The 21548-nt window shown below is 45.1% G+C and overlaps 1 protein-coding gene across 2 annotated transcripts in view; it reads right to left on the bottom strand.

Moving 5' to 3' along the window:
- EPB41L4B (erythrocyte membrane protein band 4.1 like 4B) overlaps positions 1-21548 on the bottom strand; it is a 144130-nt gene that overhangs the window by 88358 nt on the left and 34224 nt on the right. For both annotated transcript variants that reach the window (XM_060154664.1, XM_060154666.1), the window contains exons 2-5: positions 17117-17221; positions 3251-3293; positions 2109-2187; positions 45-89 (exon numbers count right to left, since the gene is read on the bottom strand). In XM_060154664.1, the coding sequence (XP_060010647.1) occupies positions 45-89; positions 2109-2187; positions 3251-3293; positions 17117-17221 (272 nt within the window). The remainder of the gene's footprint in view (positions 1-44; positions 90-2108; positions 2188-3250; positions 3294-17116; positions 17222-21548) is intronic.

Raw genomic sequence — 21548 nt, 5'->3', positions numbered from 1 at the left:
TATGATCTATCCTGAGTTAAGAGTTAGAACAAAAACATACTTACTTTCCTGAAAGAATGTCATGCCTGAGTTGTAAAACAAACAGGTACCTGACAAACATATACAAAAGTCAAAAGAGGGTAACTCTTCCCCAGCCGCTTCCAGTCCCCAACTTCCCATCACAAATCCCACCCCACACACAGCCCGGAATTCTGCATTGTAAAAAGGGAGTCCAAATCAAATGAGAACTTGGGTGGAAGCATCTCCTCCTGTCTCCAGGAAGGCATCCCAGAATCTAGCTAAGAAGGTGAGCGCATGGAGGAATTCGCAAGATACTTGGAGGATGGAACATGGAGCACTGCACAGTCCAATGACACCTCCACACGCCCTTGGGGCTCCAGGAGAGAGAGACACACACACACATACATGCACACGCACGCAGGGCTCACACGCAGCATGCAACGTGTCCAACCCAACAGGCAGGGTAGAGCCACTGCATTGGGCCCTCAGCCTGCCCACCAGCAGATTCCAGAAAGGCTGCAGCTGATTGTATCAAAAAATTTACAGCTGACTGTAGTTAGCAACCACTGGAGGCTTTTTTTCTGATGCAGTTTAACTGCAGACTCTGCCTTTGAAAAAACAAAGTACACGTGTGCGCGCGCGCGCGCGCGCGCGCGCGCGCGCGCGCGCGCACACACACACACACACACACACACACACACACACACACACACACACACACACACACACACACACACGAAACAAAAGTCCTGGAATTGGATGGCAGCTGGTCACAGGGGTAACGGAAAATGGGGAGGAAGGCAGCAAATAACACAAGTGCAGTTCACTGAAGTAAAAGATTAAGTAAGTGTTCTTTTTACCAGGAAGACGTGGGCATCAGAACCACTTACAGTGCTTTGTAAAAACCAAAGCTGCCCACGCTCCACTCCATACCTACAGAATGAGAAGCTTACACACAAGAGTGGTCCCCAGGAATCTGATTTGTTCAAAAGCCTCCCAGGTGTTTCTGATTCACAAACCCTGGTTAAGAATCACTGGCTCTGATGACAGCTAGAAGCAGCACACTTCATAAAGGACTCTAAAGAGAAACACTAGGATAATGTAATTTGTTTGAACTTTGAAAACAATGCACACGGTCACTTTCTGTGGAATGGATATAGGACAATGTGGGTGACGCAGACATGTGGGTGGTGGTGAAGGTTCTAGTACATTCCAGAATGTTACTACTTCTGAGAAGTGCTCAACCACCATTAAACTGAGTACTCACATCAAGGAGGACACAACGCTGACGTGGCCAGAACTTCCAATTCCTATAGGAAAACCTAACCACAGAAACCCCCAGGCCGCTCCCATGGGGGGCATGGCGATAAAGTCGGTCTTTAAAGTATTGCTTAGGGGGTCACCTCCAAGCCAGCGGCCACCACCATGGATCACCCAGAAGCTTACATGTCACCACAACTGTCCATCACAGACAATGACAAGGAGATTCTGGGGACATCAAAAGCAGCAGAAGGCTGAGTAGAGAATCTCACTGATAGAAGGGTGGCTGGAGGGAAAGTCCACACGTAAAATGTTCTTTAAGCCTCTTTTGCTTTGACGCTATTTCTGAAGTCTAAGAGACAGGCAAGGGCAGGCGCACTATAAAAGAAATTCGGTGGGGCGGAAAGATACCGTGACGGAATTCTAACAACTTTGATATTATAACCATCAAGGGAATATTTTGCAGTTGCTTAAAAAAATAAGGTGGCAATTTTGGAGGCAGAGATGCTCTGCTAATATCTGCCTTCTCTTTTTGTATCTGAGACAAAATTAAAGTGCCGTAGACCAACTAGCCAATCTACCCAAGGTCCAACAAAATAGGAACGTGACAAGAAAATAAATTTTAAAATTCTGATTCACTATGAAAAAGGTCCAGTCAAGCAAAGTGTGGATTTTCAACAGAATACAGAGATAAGCACACACAAAGTGCTAATAACAGTTGCTCGGAATATAAAGACAGCAGATGAAAGAGGCAGCAAACCCACAGTTTAGAAGACCCGTGGATTGTAAGTAAGGCAGGTGCTACGGGGTGTGGGTGGGTAGGAGGATCTTGTTTTGCATCGTCCTACCTTGTAAACTCTTCACGAAGGTTGTTCGGTTCTGAAGAATAATATTTAACTCGAAAGTGCAAAGCATAAGCAGGTCCAACTAAGCATTTGGAGATGGAAGGTTGAAGATGTTTTTCCCCAATTTTGAAGATCACAGAATGGACAAAAGGAAAAACATGTTAAATCTATTAACATATCCACCGCGGACTCTGGGAGGTAACAACGGAACATACAAAGCTAGTAAGTTCTTTTCAATACTAGTTTGGAAAACTAAAATGGACTTCGGTTTTGACAAAAGATAGTTTAGCTAGTAATCTCATTCTGGAAAAAAAAACCTCACCATCTAGATGAATTACTAAGAGCTAACCTTTTACTTTCACCCGATTGCCAAGATACTCCAAAGTGATACTAACTTTTAACAAAATACTAAGTGGGCTAAAGGAAAGTGACACATAAACAGTCAAGTGTTCTGTAATCTAAAAATACTATGGTAGGGCTTCCCTGGTGGCGCAGTGGTTGAGAGTCCGCCTGCCGATGCAGGGGACACGGGTTCGTGCCCCGGTCCGGGAAGATCCCACGTGCCGCCGAGCGGCTGGGCCCGTGAGCCATGGCCGCTGAGGCTGCGCGTCCGGAGCCTGTGCTCCACAACAGGAGAGGCCACAACAGTGAGAGGCCCGCGTACCACAAAAAAAAAAAAACCTACGGTAAAAAAACCTTAAAAGTATTAAATTAAAAAAAATTACTCATACATAAACCACACTGAAGAAATCTGGTTACCACAACTATAAAATCAGAGAGCTGGACCAGACTGTCAAAGATCCTTCCTGCTCTCCCATTCTCTGAATCTACTTCATAACTCATGAGAAAATGAATGTCACAGGTATAAAGTCATGTTTCTGAACAGCATATTTATCAGTCCTCATTGGGAGAAGTGTCTCATTTCAAATGAGGGCTTAGTCTGTTTTTTAACATCTACTAAAAACTCTTATTCAAATTTTAAACTCTAATATTTAGCCAGCCTTAGGAAATTAAAATTCATCCTTAAGATTGAATCCATTTGAAAATGCTCCCAAGTTCTAATGAAAATGTAATACCTCAAAACATTGGCAAAGGAGTTTACTCTCTGATAAAAGAAGGTAGTAAACTAAATTCTGCTTACTTACTTTTCATCTGCTTTTTTATGGGTTTGGAATGATCCAGCCAGTGCTGAAAGAAAGAAAAAAGTTTTTCTTAGGAATAGTTCATCAGTAAGATTACACAGTCCCTTGGAGTTACCCTGCTCTACAACTCTTAGCAATTAAAACCAGGGATTGTACCAGATCACGAGCTCTTAGGCTGGGGATCTGCAAACAGCTTGGAATGGTATAAAAATACCTGTGCTACATGAAAAGATGCTCAACATCACTAATTATGAGACAAATGCAAATCAAAACCACAACAAGGTATCACCTCACACGGGTCAGAATGGGCATCAACAAAAAGTCTACACATAATAAATGCTGGAGAGGATAAGGGAAAAGTGAACCCTCATATACTGCTGGTGGGAATGTAAATTGGAGCAGCCACTATGGAGAACAATACGGAGGTCCCTTAAAGAATGAAAAATAGAACCATTTGATCCAGCAATTCTACTCCTGGGTATATATCCAAAAAAACAGAAAACATTAATTCGAAAAGATACACACACCTCAATGTTCATAGCAGCACTATTTATAATAGCCAAGCCAAGTGCCCATCAGCAGATGACTGGTTTAAGAAGATGTGTGTGTGTGTGTGTGTGTGTGTGTGTGTGTGTGTGTAACAGACTATTATTCAGCCATAAAAAAGAATGAAATATTGCCATTTGCAGCAGCATGGATGGACCTAGAGATTATCACACTAAGTGAAGTAAGTCACAGAAAGACAAATATTACATGATATCACTTATATGTGGAATCTAAAAAATAATACAAATGAATCTATATACAAAATGGAAACAGACTCACAAAAATAGAAAACAAACTTATGGTTACCAAAGGGGGAAGGGGAGAGGGATAAATTAGGAGTTTGGGATTAAACTACAGATGCAAACTACTATACATAAACTAGATAAGCAACAAAGATTTACTGTATAGCACAGGGAACCATATTCAATATTTTGTAACAACCTATAATGGAAAATAATCTGAAAAAAATATATATATAACTGAATCACTTTGCTGTACACCTGAAACTAACACAACATTATAAATAAACTATACTTCAATTAAAAAAGAAAAAATATCTGTGCTTATGTACATTAAGAGCATTTCTCCTGGGGAGAGTTAGCTTTCCAAAGAGGCGCCTAAAATAACCTAACACCCTTTACCTCATTGATCTATAAAGTCCCTTCTAGTCAGTGGAGCCACCAACTGCCTTTTCCTTCTGAGTTTTCTCAAGTTACAACCAAGTCTCCGTTAATCTAGTAATGACTACAAGCCCCGCCGTCGAAAATCTCTGCTCATACACAGGTCTTGGCATTCTGTCGCCCTAAACTCTAAAATTTAAAACCAAAATTCATGACCCTTTAAATGACCCGCACTGAAGATGGAAAGACAGGAGGGGATTTGCCTGAGAGAATTCTGCTCTGGTCCATGAAGACATTTCAACTTCCTCTAGTTTTCACCAGAAACACCACTTCAGTCTTATCCATCCAAGGAAACTGCAAAACCATTTCCCTCATATAAACGTTCCTCTATAACATCCAAGTTGTTGACACTACAGTCCTGAGGAGCCTCAGGAGCTTGACTTCCATGGAAAGCAACATTTAGGAACATGAAACTGCGAGCCCCTCCAGGTGAACACGAGCCTCGAAGGGCAGGGAGCACACACTCAATCATCTCTGAGTTTCCTGTGCCAAACACAGAGCCTGGCACCCAGCAGGCCCTTATCAGATGCTTGAGAAATACATGTTCAACATCATTTTTTAAATGAGGCAAATAGAGACCTTCCCATCCCTTTAGGTAAATCCCATGCACGTGGAACATCGCTGTTAGGATGTTGGAACAACACAGTCCGCAGCAGGTTTCTCACTAGCTGTTCAAAATCCGAGGCCATTCTGCTGACCGTCAAGATACTTTCAGAACCAATCTAAACTCTGCACATTCTAATAATGAGAAAGGGTGGGACTAAGTGAGTACAGTGCACTCTACCACTCACCAAAGAGCCCACTCTGACCGTGTGGGAGGAGGGGGATAAGGAAACACAGAAGCAAATAAGAGATGAATTATAATACCATAAGCTGGGAGCAGTGCAATGGGAGACCGTGGGCTCTGTCAACCCCTCTCCCCAGCTAGGCAACCGTGTGATCAAAGCACCGTATCCCCATAGCCGGACGCCTATCTCAAAGGCTCGTGGACAGGATGCTTTATCTCACTGTTCATAGCTTTGAATGGAAAATGACCTAAATGTCCATCAACAAAGATGGATTAAAACAATGGCTCCTCCATATAATGAAATACTATTCAGCCTTTAAAACTATTTAGGACTATATTTATTGACGTGGCAAGAGATCCACGGCACAATGTGAGATGGAAAAAAAAAGGCAGGTGGGATCCCTTTATAGAAAATTATTATTTCCTATCAACATGTCTAGAAGAATTTACAGAGGTTATTTCTGAATGTGGGACTGGAAATGACGTCTACTGTTTTTCTTTTTTAATTTTCTGCATAGTTTTTTTCCTTTGAACGGGAATATTATTTTCACGGTGCGGGGAGGTGGGCTGGGTTGCCAACTTCCATCATTCATTCATCACTTGCCTATCGGGCAGTTTCTGATGATCCATTTGTATCATTAGAATTCAGTCTCACTGCTGCCCTCAACAAAGCTGGAAATGCTGGACCTTAGCCCCTGGGAGGACAGATAAAGACTTGATACAAACATAATATTTACCTTCCTGCCAAAGTAAGTATCATGCTAATGGCTTGGCTAAACCTGTTCTTCGCCTCACTTTCAAATCAATTTATCCTTAGCAGGCAAGGAAAGTTCTCCCTGCAACCAGCCTTCTAATCTTATTAGCCCCAGAGGCTCAGAGATGAAAGGAGCTTGTCCCATCTCTTTCCCTTCTGAAGTCTCCTTATTGTATTTGGAATAGAACAAACTTCAGCCCACTGTTCCTCTCCCTCTACTGTCAAACTCTAATCTTGATCCAGGCCCAACCTGTGTCGTTTCCTCAGCTGTGGTTTTCAACCCTGGCTGTGTGTTTCAATCACAAATTCCCAGGTCCCACCCAAGATCATTAAACAGAATCTCAGATCGTTAGTGTTTTTTAAAGGCCCCCAGGGTCCCATTAAATATTTAGTGTTGAAGTTTTCCTGCATCCTCTCCTACCCAAGAATATGTCCTAATAATGAGCCTGGGGATCTTGAAATATCCAGGACCCCTTCTGAAAACTGCTGTCTGAAATCTCAAGCAATTTCAGGGTTTATTAGCCAGATGTCTACAACCAGTGTTAACTGACAGGCAGATCATGGCTAGATGCTCCTCCTGGACAGCAGACGCCTTTCCCTCTGACCACACTGCTAAAGAAGCCCCCCTATCAGGGACTTCCCTGGCGGTCCAGTGGTTAAGACTTCACCTTCCAATGCAGGGGTGTGGGTTCGATCCCTGGTCGGGGAGATAAGATCCCACGTGCCTTGCGGCCAAAAAAACCCCAAAACATAAGCAATATTGTAACAAATTCAATGAAGACTTTAAAAATGGTCCGCATCAAAAAAAAAAAAAATCTAAAAACAAAGAAGTCCCCTTATCCATGAGTGCTGGCCTCCATCCTTCCCGCCCAGCCACCAGCCACAGAGCCCTGCACAGAGCAGGACCCGCCAGGATTGAGGCCTGTGAAAAGTCTGGGGCTCACAAAGCCGGGAAAAGAATCAGAAGCGGCTCCATTTAAAGAGCTCCTTGACCCTGTGGTGTTCAGATCAGGTTTGCTCATCTGCATCAGAGGTGCTAAGAAATCCAGTCACAAGCCTAAAATAAGAGATGATAAAATCTATCTTGTATCCAACCAGCTCAAAATGACCCGACTTTTCTTCTTAGCTGTAGGAGCTGACCAGACTCGGATCACTCATGCTTAATCCCATAAGACCACCCTGGGACTTGAAGACGCTGGGGGCACTCAGGCCCCATGTGGCATTTAATAAATTATATCCTATACTTGGCTTGAAGCCCTATACAGCAGCAGCAGGACCTGTCTTGGATGTTCACCTGCATTCGACTAAGTACGGCCAGGCCGCCTGTCGGCAGAGGCCAAGGCAAATGGCTCCAGCCCTCTTAACAGACCATTAAACCAGTTACCGGAAACAGACAGGTGCCTTGCTGAGTTCAAAGGGCAAGACATTTAACTCAAACACTCTAACAGGTATTAGGTGGTTTCTGATCTGAATTTCTCATCCGAGTCCATCTGGCAAAACCCTTCCCATAAATCGAGATGTGAGATGATCCGGCAAAGCCCATCTGTTCTGATAGTACATCAGCTCTAGAATTAGAACATACATAAGGCTGGTTATAGAAGTTAATTGTCTAAAATCTACACAGAAGCACTTGAATCACAATGGCCAGGAGAAGCTCAGGGGTTGAAGAGGGTCTAAAAACTCTGCCTGTACAACCCTGGGCCATCACGTTTGAGTGATGGAACTCATAAGTGGCTTTCTAGTACCTCTAGATTTTCTTGGCTTGTAAAAAGTGTCTTGTAAAAAGTTTGCATTTAAATGAGCGCTGGAAGGAATCTGAGAGATAATCATATCCAAAGGATGTAAAGAGAAAGAAGAGAATGAACACTTTGGGAGCTTATTGTGTGTGATGTCGTGACTCATAACAAGAAATGTATATATTCGGTCTTTGTCGGCTTCTGGCACGAAGCTCCTAAAACCCTTGTAATTTCCTAAGTGGTAACAGCAGTAAAAGTGTCTTAACATTCATAATGAAACCCTTTCAATGGTACCTGAGTTTACGTGAATGAGGTGACTTTGGGAAAGCACCTAAGGATGGGGCTTGTTGCCAGGGAAACCAAACACATGATTGATTACAGGGTTAGAACTTTCAGTCGCCCGCCACCTCCCCGACCTCTGGGAAGGGGAGAGGGGCTGGAGGTTGGATCAATCACCAATGGCCGATGATTTAATCCATCATGTCTATGTAGTGCAGCCTCCGTAAAAACCCAAAAGGACAAGGTTCATAGACCTTCTGGGTTGGTGAACACACGGAGATTTGGGAGGAGCGGCGTGTTCAGAGACGGCATGAAAGCTCCACACCTCCCCACCCCCTATACCTTGCCCTATGCATCTGTTTCAACTGGCTGTTCCCGAGTTACATCCTTTTACAGTAAACTGGTAACCTAGTAAGTAAACTGTCCCCCTGATTTCTGCGATTGGCTCCAGCAAATTAAACCCACGGAGCGGGTCATGGGAAACGCCTACCTATAGCCAGTAGGTCAGAAGCACAGGTGACAACGTGGACTTGGGATTAGCACCTGAAGTGTGTGTGTATGTGCGGTGCGGGGGTTGGTGGGGAGTCTGAGGGAGCGAGCCCTTAATCCGACACTGTCTTCAGGCAGACAGTGTCAGAATCCATTGCTTGTAGTGTTGGAAAAAACACCCCTTACATCATGTCACATCCATCCCTTTCTCAGGCTTCGAGCAGAGGAAGGTGGCCGTGGAGAGGGCTCAAGGTACCCTGAGTCACAGCGCTAATGAGGCAGGATTCTAACTCAGGCTGTGTCAGCATCCGCTGCTCTGGGTCTCCGCACCACACCCCAGCAGGACACACCTCCTCTGCCTACCGGAGGGATCTCTCCTCATCCTCATTCAGCATGAAGCCCCGTCAACCCATTCATGCCAGCTACTCGAGCTTTCCTTGGGGATTCATTTAAATCAATTGCAGAGACCCCTTCCCTTTATCAATAGCTACCCATTCAGCGCCAATACCTGCACGTGGACAGGAAAACACTCGCTCTGCCAACATTCAGAAGCAGGCTGCTGGGAGGCCTGAGGCATTTCTTGAGCTGTTGCACACGTCTTTGAGAAGGAGGCAGGAGATCAGAGTTCAAGTCCCAGCCCTGCCACTTGCCTGGCATGTGGCCAGGAGCAAGCCCCCTGCCCCATCCCCTCAGCTTCCTCATCTGTGCACTGAGCGGTCCCCTAACACAAGAATCAACTCAGTGTCCATGGCAACTGTAATGAACTGTTCAAATGAAAGGAAGGGTTTAAGATGCTTTCTCTGACAGTAACATGTCCCACTACTAGTGTTTTTTTGTTTGTTTTTAACATCTTTATTGGAGTATAATTGCTTTACAATGGTGTGTTAGTTTCTGCTTTACAACAAAATGAATCAGTTATATATATAGATATGTTCCCATATCCCTTCCCTCTTGCGTCTCCCTCCCTACCACTACTAGTGTTTATACTCTCCAACCCTAACCCCACATACATCTGAAACGGTAGGAGCGCCGGCAGTGTCCACACAAGCGGCAAATGTGATGACATTCCAGGCACCCATCAGGATGAAGCCACAACAGTCCCTCTGGCGTCCACAGAGTCCTTCCAGCAGTCACCATGTCTGTGTGTCAACCTCCCCTCACAGCCCTGGGCCTCTAATCACCCATCTACCCGATTCCGTGCTGCAAAAACCAGATGAAAAACACCTCACAAGTCTGAGACAAAGGCCCAAAACCACCTTTTCCGGATTCCTTGCTGCAAAACGGACCACCATGAAATGCTCCCTTTTCACGCTGGGTGGGGCTTTGGAAGGGACTGAGGATGGCTACACCTACCCTGTAGAACGCCCACCCCGAGATGGGGACGGAGACTTCTGCTTGGTGGGGCTATGGTTACTCCAGCCCCAAATCCCTGCCGCTCCTCTGCCTGGCAAAGTCCTCTCATCCTCTGTGGCTGCGGCCCACCCCATGTTCGCCCTTCCCCTCTGATACCCTGATCACCTCATCAGCAACACTCAGCCTCCGGGCTCACAGACGGGAGGGCAGTGAACAGTACGGTCTATAACCGTGAACAGTATAGTCTGAGACTTAACTTTCCAGGTTTCAGGATCTTAACACTGAAATTCTGGGATTGGTTTTCTGCTCCAAGACTCTGAGTCCTAAGATACTTTAAGTACACTAACTGTGGTGGATATTTTATTGGGTAATTTTATATTTATCATTAAAAAAAAAAACTGAGCCCCCAGTTTTCCAAGGGACCACTTGTCTGTCTCCCTCACCAGAATGTGGCAGGTGGGGACACTGTCCAGCCTACCTCTGCACCACAGAGCTTGCCACTGAGTAAGCTCCAAGTCAAAGTTTGCTGAATGGCTACTGACTGAATGTTTTCTTTCCACAGGTGTGGCTGTGTGTGGGTGGGTGTGATGTTCCCTTGTGTAATGGAGTCAGTATAACCCAGTGGAAAGTGCTGGACTTTGGAATGAGAGACCAGGTTCTGAATCCCGGCTCTGTCCCTTACTTTAGCCTTTACAAGGTTTCTAGTGAGCCTCAGCTTCTTCATCTGTGAAATGGGTCTGCTTTATGGCCAGCTTTACAGATCAATGCTGAATGTTAAACAAGAGTTATATAATGCCTCTAGTTTGATACCTGCCTCAGAGCTCATCAGAGTAGAAACTCAGTAAACAGCATCTACCAGAACAGTCTAAGAAAGCTGGGTGGGTGTAGGCCAGAGCCCTGGGCTCTCGGAAGAAAGCTTTGATATGTACAAATAGAACCCCTGCCCCTGCTTTGAGCTGTGTCAAAGTGAGAGCTACAGAGTGGGTTCCTGGGTGGCTTTCCTGCTTTGATATAGAAAAGGGAAAGAGGAGGTCCCCAGCCCCAACTGCTAAAAATAGGCGAAGCCAATAGACTTTGACCTTGCTTCAGGGCTGGGCTGCGCACTATGGAAACCAGGCTTGGCTTTCTGCAGCAAGCTGGGAATATAAGCTGGGGATGCAGACAGCCAAGAGCCCTGGAACCCCCAGCCCTCTGATTTGCATATTAGGGGCTGGGTGGGGACATCATTCCTTGCAGGAGCCTCGATTAAGGGGCAATAAGCCAATGGCCAAGTGGACCGTTCCCTTCTGAGCCCCCATCTATCACACCTGCCACCAGATGCTTTGTCCCAGGCCTTTGGGAAAAATCATTGGCTCAGCGAACTTTCCCAGAGGTCTCATCTAAATCGCTAAGGTCTCTCCCACGGACAGGGCAGCCTTGAGGTTCCAGCTAACCTCAGGGCATCAGCTCTGGGGGCCGTGATGACGTCTGGTCCCCACCGGCCTGCCCAGCTGGGAAGAAGTGAGACCCACACCCATGCTGGATTACAAAACCCTTTCTCTTCCATTAACTCAGTCCTTCAATTTCCCTCTGAAATGGATGTTACTACATTCACCTTGGTGTTAGGAAAACTTAGGTTCCAGAGTACAGTGTACCGAAAAGAACACTTAAAACCTGAAATCGGAAAACCTGGGTTCGCCCACAAGCTGCGCTACTCGCTGAGTGACCTGCCAAGGTCTAAGGACTTTGGTTTCACCACCAGAGATGGAGACATTTGACAAATGGCTCCTAAGGTCCCTTCCGGGGCTAAGGACGAAAGTTCTAGGTTGTATGCCTTTGTCACCAATAGTCACCAAGCTAAGAAGAGGAGGACCTAAGTCTTAGGATCTAATCAGAAAGGTTTGTTCATATACACAAATAATGACCCTGAGGCCACATGAGCAAACTGCCAGGGAGGGAAAAATAAGCTCAGGTCTACATAGAGGAAGAAAAACATTTTGGGAGTTGAGGACACGCTGCACGAAGGGCTGTCATCAGAGGTGGTCTTGAACGATGGCCAGAAGTTTAAACGGGATGAGAAAGGGTGTCCCGGGAGGGGAACCAGCACAAGCAAGGCGCGGGCAGTACCAGACCCAGCCTACAATGAGCCCAGCTTAGATGTCAAACCGATGTGCAGAAGAGGCCTGGGAGCTGTCGCTGCCCCACATCTCCAGGATCCTCAGAGTTCGGCAGACGAGGACCCTACGCCTGCTCTTGTGGGGAAGAAAAGCGCATCATATTCACAGAGCTGCATGCTTGAAAGGCTTTAGCACCTGCAGAATCTGAGCGTCTGCAGGTGTATGGCCTGGGAAGGACGCCTGGATCTCACCGTGAACATCCCTCCCGCTGCACAGGGCCAGGGCACCAGCGGACGGGAAAGCCCGGCAGCCAAGTGAGCAGAGGCTCACAGCAGAGCCTTTCATAGTGGAGTCACATCCTCGGCTTTCTGGGAACCCGTGTGGCTGGAAAGCAGTCGCCTGGGGATGAGGACACGCCACCAGAACAACAGGTACTTGGCTCTAATGGCAGAAACAACAGGTACCTTCTCCCTGACTAGAGAAGATTTGTGGGGCAGACACGCCTGCCTCTTCTTTAGACTCAGAATCACTGGACATTAGAACTAGAAGAGCTCTTGGGAGAACAGGTCCAAGAACCCCATTTTAGGGATTTCCCTGGCAGTCCAGTGGTTAAGACTCCACGCTTCCACTGCAGGGGGCGCGGGTTTGATCCTTGGTCGGGGAACTAAGATTACACATGCTGCCTGGGGTGGTCAAAAGAAAAAAAAACAGGCGCTTCCCTGCTGGCGCAGTGGTTAAGAATCCACCTGTCAATGCAGGGGACACAGGTTCAATCCCTGGTCCGGGAAGATCCCACGTGCCGCGGAGCAACTAAGCCTGTGCACCACAACTACTAAGCCTGCGCTTCAGAGCCTGCGAGCCACAACTACTGAAGCCCGCAGGCCTAGAGCCCGTGCTCTTCAAGAGAAGACACCGCAGTGAGAAGCCCGTGCACTGCAACGAAGAGTAGCCCCCACTCGCCGCAACTAGAGAAAGCCCGCACAGCAATGAAGAAACAACACAGCCAAAAATAAGTAAATAAATAAAAGAACCTCACTTTACAGATGAGGAAACTGAGCCCAAGGGAGAAAAGGTGGCTTATCTAAAGCCCATCAAATGAGTTGGGGCAGAACCAAGAGTAAGGTCCAGGTCTGACTCAGTCCAGGGCCATAAACAATCTGAAGCCAAAGATACCACACGTTAGGACAACAGGAGAAGCAGAATAGAGAAGAGTTTCCGGGATGAGGAGGGCTGGCAAGAGTCAGATGCTGGGGACAGCAAGGACTCTAAACTCAGCACCCAGGAAGCAACCGGAAATGGAACTCTGACGCAGGTGTAGTGAGTAAATGCTGGAGAAACAGGCAAACTCCCTTAAGACAAAGTAGTAAAAAGGATGGACAGAGAGAAAAAAGAAACTTTGAGATGCAGGGAAGAAAACTCAAGGCGTTTCAGCTAAATGAGTCGGTCTTCTCAGTAGGTGGCAAGGCCAACCCTGAGACCAGTCTTTGTGGGAACTGGACTACGGGCCTGTGATCCAGAGTCAGAGGGGAACCCTGGGGCATTCCAGAGTTGGGATTAACCCCCAGAGTCCACTGGCTTCAAGAACAGCTTGGGGGCTTGGACTCTGCTGAACCTGTGATCTGTGATTTGTGCTGGTGCCAAAACGCACAGCCCATGGCTCTCCAGCAACGCCTGGCAGCCCAGGAGAAGCAGCAGAGGAAGCATATGGGCGTGCGTGTGTGTCAAAGGGAGGCCAGGGGACAGTCAGGGGAGTAGGAGAATCAAAGGGCAAGAGGGGACACAGGTGAGACAGCTGAGCTTCGCCAGGCCGGGAGGAAGGACAGGGTAGGAGGAGTTGTCGTGGGCCAAGGCCACATGTAGAAGAACTGGAAGGACGCGATCACGGGACGTTGTCATGGGAAGAGAAATGACAGAATTCCGGATCTTGGAGTGATTGGGGTGGTGACAGGACCAGAAGTGCATCTATGTGAGGTTTGCTCAACTGAAGCTTCAGTGAGAGGAAACCATGTCTGGAATGTTTAGAGGGGTCAGCAATTTGAGTTCTGAGGTTGCCCAGGGAAGAGAAAAACAGGCACCAGAGGCCTTGAAGGATGGGAAGGAGAGCGCTGAGGTCAGAGGGCACAGCACTGGGCAGTCCAACCTCAAAGGAAGCAGAACTGCACGGGGGAGGGGACAGGGAAAAGCTGGTCTGCCCTCCCGAGGGCCACAGTGGCCAGAGTGAGAGTCTCCGGCTCACAGGAAGGAATCAGGACCACGAACTCAAGGAGGCAGCTGGGGTGTTCATGGCAACAGTCAGGGGGGTGGGGTAGTGGGCTGTCAGCAGACAGGAGGTCCTGAAGGTGGAGAGGAAGTCAGTGGTGCAGAGGGGGCATCCAGTGGGAGCAGAGGGGAGTGTCTGCCCAGCAGGCACTGTAGCCCGGGCGCACTTAAGTCCTGGCTCCACCGTTATCACTGCAGACTGAGCATCACAGTAACCATCTCAGGCAGATCCAATTTCCAGGCATCGACTTTGAGCATCTCCTTACAACCATCATGGGTAGCCCCCCGGAAGTCACTAAAAAGTGTCTTTCAGGTAGAAAGGCTTAGCCACAGATGAGGAGCTCCAGGTCTCAGCTCAAACATCTCCTACCAGGGAACTCACCCTTTCATACTCTGTCTAAGATAGCACTGCCCCTTACTCTGTCTATTCCCTCACCCTCCCTTTACTTTGTCTAACACCTCACTCTGCTTTATTTTTCTTAATACTTATTACCACCAGTCATGTTACATAGGTATTCCATACATCCACTGCATTATCCACTGCTTGGAACAGGACCCAGTGCATAACAGGCACTTAATAAATACTTTTAGGTTCCTGAATAAATTCTCTTTGAAACCCAAAGCTAGATTTTGTTGGGAAGGGAGACCCTGAAGTCTTTCCTGCTTTTTAAAAGAACAAAGCTGGAGGGACCACATTCCCTGATTTCAAGCTATACTACAAAGCTACAGTAATCTAAACAGTATGGTGCAGACACAAAAACAGACACGTAGGTCAATGGAACAGAATAGAGCGCCCAGAAATGAACCCACATTTATATGATCAATTAATCAATGACAAAGGAGGCAAGAATATACAATGTGGCAAAGACAGCCTCTTCAATATATGGTGTTGGGAGATCTGGACAGCTACATGCAGAAGAATCAAATTGGACTTCTATCTCACACTATGCACAAAAATAAATTCAAAATAGATAAAAGACCTAAATGTAAGACCTGAAACCATAAAACTTCTAGAAGAAAACATAGGCAGTATGCTCTTTGACAGTGGTCTTAGTAATATTTTTTGTATATGTCTCCTCAGGCAAGGGAAACAAAAGCAAAAATAAACAAATGGGACTACACCAAACTAAAAAGCTTTTGCACAGTGAAGACAACTATCAGCAAAATGAAAATGCCACCTACTGACCAGGAGAAAATCTTTGCAAACGATACATCTGATAAGGGGTTAATATCCAAAATATACAAAGACCTCATACAACTCAACATCAAAAAACCCAAACAATCCTATTTAAAAATGGGCAGAGGATCTGAATAGACACTTTCCCAAAGAAGACATACAGATGGCCAACAGAAACATGAGAAGATGCTCAATATCACTAACCATCAGGAAAATGCAAATCTAAACCACAACGAGGTATCTATCACCTCACACCTGTCAGAATGGCTATTATCAAAAACACAACAAATAACAAGTATTGGCGAGGATGTGGAGAAAAGGAAACTCTCATGCACTGTTGGTAGGAATGTAAATTGATGCAGCCACTATGGAAAACAGTATGGAGGTTCCTCAAAAAATTAAAAATAGAACTACTATATGATCCAGCACTTCCACTCCTAGATATTTATCCAAAGGAAAAAAAACACTAATTAGAAAAGATATATGCATCCCTATGTTCGTTGCACTGTTATTTACAATAGCCAAGATATGGAAGCAACCCAAGTGCCCATCAATAGATGAATGGATAAAGAAGATGTGGTATCTATAATACATACGCAATGGAATATTACTCATGCATAAAAAAATACTGAAATCTTGCCATTTGTGACAACATGGAGGGACCTAGAGGGTATTATGCTAAGTGAAATAAGTCAGACAGTGAAAGACAAACATGGTATGATATCACTTATATGTGGAATCTAAGAAACAGAACAAATGAACAAACATTACAAAACAGAAACAGAGTTACAGATACAGAGAACAAACAGGTGGTTGCCGGGGGGAAGGAGGGAGATAGAAATAGGTGAGGGAGATTAAGACATACAAACATCTAGTAGTTGCAAAATAAGTGAGTCACAGGTATGAAATGTACAGTGTGGAGAATACAGTCAGTAATAAGGTAATATCTCTGTACGGTGACGGGCAGTAAATAGGCTTTCAGGGTGATCATTTAGAAATGTACAGAAATACTGAATTACTACATTGTGTAACAGGAACTAACATAGTACTGTAGGTCAGTTATAAAATAGATAGAGAAATTAAAATAAATGAAAGAGTGGTTCTGAGCTGTGTCGAGTTCACGTACTTGAGCACCTCCACTGCACACAGTTCTGTCTCAGGCAAAGCAGGGGAAGTCTTTGCTGACCTAACGCAACCTGCTGGAGCCTGCAAGATGGTTCTCGAGCAATGCCAAGACCCGCTCCGACTGCCCAGCCCCTGAGCCCACTAAGCCCGGCTGCAATTCAGCTGTGTTCACAGCACCTGCTTGCTACACCTGGCAAGAGTCCAGGAGAGGAGGGTAGCACAGCCTCTTCTGCTGGTTAAATACAAGCAGCATCCTTAAAAGGATTTCTATAATGATATTTCTTCTCTCTACCTACTCTAGAGATGTGCCCACACTGCATCCCTATGCTTGGAAAGGTTCCCCTAGTGCATCCCCATGTGTAACAGGAACACATCTTCCTCTTCCTTTCGCAGGTACTGGCCATCTCCAGGGTGGGGCAACACGGATGCATCATCTCACATGGATGCCAGCACCTCCATCCCAATGCTCCTCACTGCAACAATATCACAGTTTTACTCCTGTTTTTCTCTACCAATTTCTAGCAACTGTGGATCTGTGATTAGCATGAAAAGCCAATCCATCCTGTAAGGAATCAAAGGCATACATACCGCAGCCTGGGCAGAGTCAAGGAACTGGAGGCCAAAGTAATCTGTTTCCACCAGGTCCAAGTGGTACACAATCTGATCAAACAAATCCTGGCCTTTGGCATGTTTCTGGAAGACAATTGGGTAGATGAAAATTTAGGATGTGACAACTGGATAAGAAACAAGATTAAAAAAAGAAAAAAACAAACCACAAAATCACTTTTCTCTCTCTATGGCATACATGTGTCACAGTACACACATTTTTTAAAATGTAATTATTTTTATTATAATACAAACTCATGATGAAATCTAAGCATACATACATAATGACAAGAAAACCCCACCAAACTACAACTTCATAAGATGATTAGGGAACCAATGACTTATTATGATAAATGGTAAGTAAATGGGAAAAAAAATCAAGCATTGATCCTGCCTTTAGCTGTAGCACTGGGTAACCAAAGAGCGGATGACAACATATACAAAAATTAACTCAAAATGAATCAAAGACCTAAATGTAAGAGTTAAGACTACAAAACTCAGAATAAAACACACACACAAATCTTCATGACCTTGGATTAGGCAACAGTATCCTAGATAAAACATCGAAAGTGCAAGCAACAAAAGAAAAAACAAGCTGGACATCATCAAAAATGTAAAACTTTTATGCTTCAAAGAACACCAAGATATCAAGAAAGACAACCCTGAATGGAAGAAAATTTTACAAATCATACTTCTGACAAGGGACTTCTATCTAGAACATACAAAGAATTATTACAACTCAATAATAAAAAGACATATATTCAATTAAAAATTAGGTCAAGGAAATAGAGATAGATAGATAGATAGATAGATAGATAGATAGATACATGGTTCTCCAAATATAGAAAAACAGCCAATAAGCATATGAAAAGATGCTCAACATCATTACTCATAAGGGAAATGCAAATCAAAACCACAATCAGACACTTCACACCCACTAGGAGGGCTATAATAAAAAAGACAGATAACCAATGTTGGAGAAACTGGAACCCTCTTATACTGCTGACAGGAATGTCAAATTGTGTAGCTGATTTAGGAAACAGCCTGGCAGTTTCCTAAACGGTTAAACCTAGAGTTACCATTTGACCCAGCAATGACACTTCCAGGTAAATACCCAAGAAAAATGAAAACATTAAGCTCACACAGAAACTGGTACAAAAATGTTCACAGCAGCATTATTCCTAATAGCCAAAAAGTGGAAGCAACCCAAATGTCTATCAACTGATGAATGGATGAACAAAATGCAGTACATCCGTACAATGGCATATTATTTGGCCATAAAAAGGAACAAAGTTCTGATACATGCTACAACATCAATGGATATTGAAAACATTATACTAAGTGAAAGAACTTGGTTACAAATGACCACGTATTATTTGAAATGTCCAGAACAGTAAATCTACAGACAGAAATGAGATTAGTAATTGCTTAGGGCTGCCAGGTTTGCGGGGTGACAGTGAAGATGAGTAGGACTTTTTGGAGGTTAATGAAGGGTTCTAAAATTAACTGTGGTGATTGATGCACAACTCTACGAAAATACTAAAAACCACTAAATCGCATGCTTCAGATAGGTGAATTGTATGGTATGTGAATCTCTATAAATGAACAATTAAAAATAGTAGAGATGCCAAGTTTTTCTTTATAGTAGTATTCCAGCAAATAAATGAAGAAGGAACAACAGAACTGCAATATCACAACTTTGCAACTTCTAATGAATGGCAGGCTCTAAGCATTGGATGCCAGTGGCTACTAACATCGCAATAGGAGACAGACAGACAACCATTATGTACCTCGCCATGAAGAACGTCCCACCACCCAAGATATAATCTTGCTCCCCACACCTCTCTTTCCACAGGAAAAAAAAAAAAAAAATCAACCCTGGGACTGATTCAACCACCAGATCCAACTGCCAACTGTAGGAAATGCAGAGGAATGTTCTAAACTACATGGGACTGCAATTGGCAAGATCCAGCCTGTGGAAAATTCTAGAAACTCCTCAGGACAAATGACCTAGTTTCTTCAACCAACAGACTATAGGGAAGAGAAGAGATGGAGGGAACACCTACAGATTAAAAGAGATTTAAAAGACATTTTTTAAAAAAAGGATAACTTAACTTGAAATATCTAGGGATGCACACTTGGGTGAGCAAACTTGGAAAGATAGTAAAGAAGTGACTATAATAAAGTCAGAGCAGTCGTTGCTCTTGGGGCTTGGAGGGGGCACAGGGAGGGGGCAACGGTGGACTTCTGGCTGGCTGGCAGGGTTCCAGCTTTTGACGTGGGTAGTGGTACAAGGGTGTCTGTCTACCTTCTAGTAGTTCATTAAACTGTACCTTTGTTTTATGTGTACATCTGTACTTACGTTATACAAATAAACAACAATAACAAAAAAACAATCAAAACTACATCAATGAATTACAGTCTCTTTCCTTCCTGGAAATACTCCTCTGAAGGCATCAATTCAACAGAAGCAGAAGACTTGACGTGCAGTGGTGTTCTCTATAAATTAATCTACTGGAGAAACAGGCAGGATCACGGGAGGGCAAAAAGAAGAACAACTGAAACTCCAATCACAGAACACAGCACTGGGGCCCACCAGCACTCCAGAATACTGTTCGGCCGTAACCAAAAAGAATTATGAAGATGAGACCGAAATATGGAAAATTCTTATGAGAAACGTTAAGTAAACACAGTACTTAACTCTGTTAATAGAAAGCTGTGATCCCAACTACATAAAAATACGTATGCACTGTACATGGACTACTTGATAAAAACAGGAAATTGGCAAAAACTAGAACAGCTGTGTTAGCATGGAGAAACTATAGATGGTTTTCTTCCCAAGTTTTTTTTTAACACTGGTCTTTTGGCAGTTGTTAGGCAGCAAATACAATTTCAAAAAAAAAAAAAATCACAATTCTGGCACTCTTCCTCCTTGCCCATAACAATCCATCTTCTGGATGTATTTCTTCCAATTACTATCCAGTGCTATTGGCCCCATGCAACACCTATTATCACGGTGCCAATGCTTCATTAGTGGGTTTCCTAGTGGGAAAAAATTAGTTAGAGTAAAGCTTTAGCAGCAGGATGTGGCAGAAAGAACTGCGCTGGGAGAAAGCAAGAGACCTGTGCTCTAGTCCCAGATACACCATTAACTCCAACCTTAAGCAATTCATAATTTCCCCCAAACCATACGGTCATCCTGGACTTCCCCTGCAGCTGCAAATCAGACGTGGCCATGGCGCCCTGAATATACAGGGCCACCAAAACTCAAATGACCCCAAATCCAACCTGCTCCCCACCTGGGTCTATTTTGGTTCAGGGCTTACCATCCAGGTATGTAATTTTAACACTCTCAGAGTATGAGCTGAAAAAGCACAGTTCCCCACATGTAAAATGAGGGAGGTTAGCCCAAGTTTCTGTCTAGGTCATTCCAAATTTTACTTTTCTGATGTCTTTCTAAAGTGGCTCTTAATTTAGAATGAGCTCAAGGTGGCGGTTAGGAAAAGAACCTTTCTAGGGGCAGTGAGTCCCTTCTGCCAATGCCAGACTGGCTCCTCTGCTGACAGACCCTCACTCAGCTGGACTTGGGGGTGGCATACAGCAGGGTCTGGTGGATAGGAAACACTATTTTTACTCACCTATAAACACTTCCCCCCACTCACCTTCCTCCCTCCAAGTATGCTCTTTGGTCTTTGCTGCTGGAAAAGAGAATTCCCAATGGCCCTTTCCTGCTCTAAAAAGAATCTGGTGAAATTATGAGGGCTGGAATGAACAGAAGGGTCCTTGAAACAGAGGTCCCAGGGAGTTAAAGGCAGGTTGAAGATAGGAGGGTCAAGACCACAGCCCATGAATCAACCATCTTTCACTCCTCCCAGCCCACAGAGTGTCCATTCTCAAAACTGAGAAGATTCCAGATAACTCGTCTGCACTGCCAGCCAGAACATCTGACTCGGGGCAGCCCCTAGAAGCCCACAAGCTGTCATCTCGGGCTTACTGGCCCAAACATTCCCTCCTTCGGCAGCTTCCCCAGCTCTACTCTCTCCGTCCGCTCCAGGGCAGTAAGTGCCCCTCTTCTGGGTTCCCACAAGCAGGCCCATGCCTTCATTACATACACACTTATCCCACTGCACCACAGCTGCCCATGTTCCTGTCTTATTCCTGCTTCAGACTGAGCACTCCCAAGGGCAGAGACCAGCTGTGTTCCCCTGGATACCATTCTCTCTTCCCTCCATCCCCAAAACGCAGGCACTCCACAAATGTGTCTGCTGGCTGGCTGGCTGGCTGGCTGGCTGGCTGGCTGGATGGACGGATGTGTGGATGGATGCGGATATGTGCCTGGGGGATGGATGGGGCCAGGAAACAAATCTTCTGGATGGGCCATGCCGAAGCACGAAAAACAGACTGATATTTCACA

Source organism: Lagenorhynchus albirostris, chromosome 7 (genome assembly GCF_949774975.1).
Source record: "Lagenorhynchus albirostris chromosome 7, mLagAlb1.1, whole genome shotgun sequence".
NCBI classification, from domain to species: domain Eukaryota; kingdom Metazoa; phylum Chordata; class Mammalia; order Artiodactyla; family Delphinidae; genus Lagenorhynchus; species Lagenorhynchus albirostris.
This window is presented reverse-complemented; position numbering and strand designations above follow the sequence as displayed.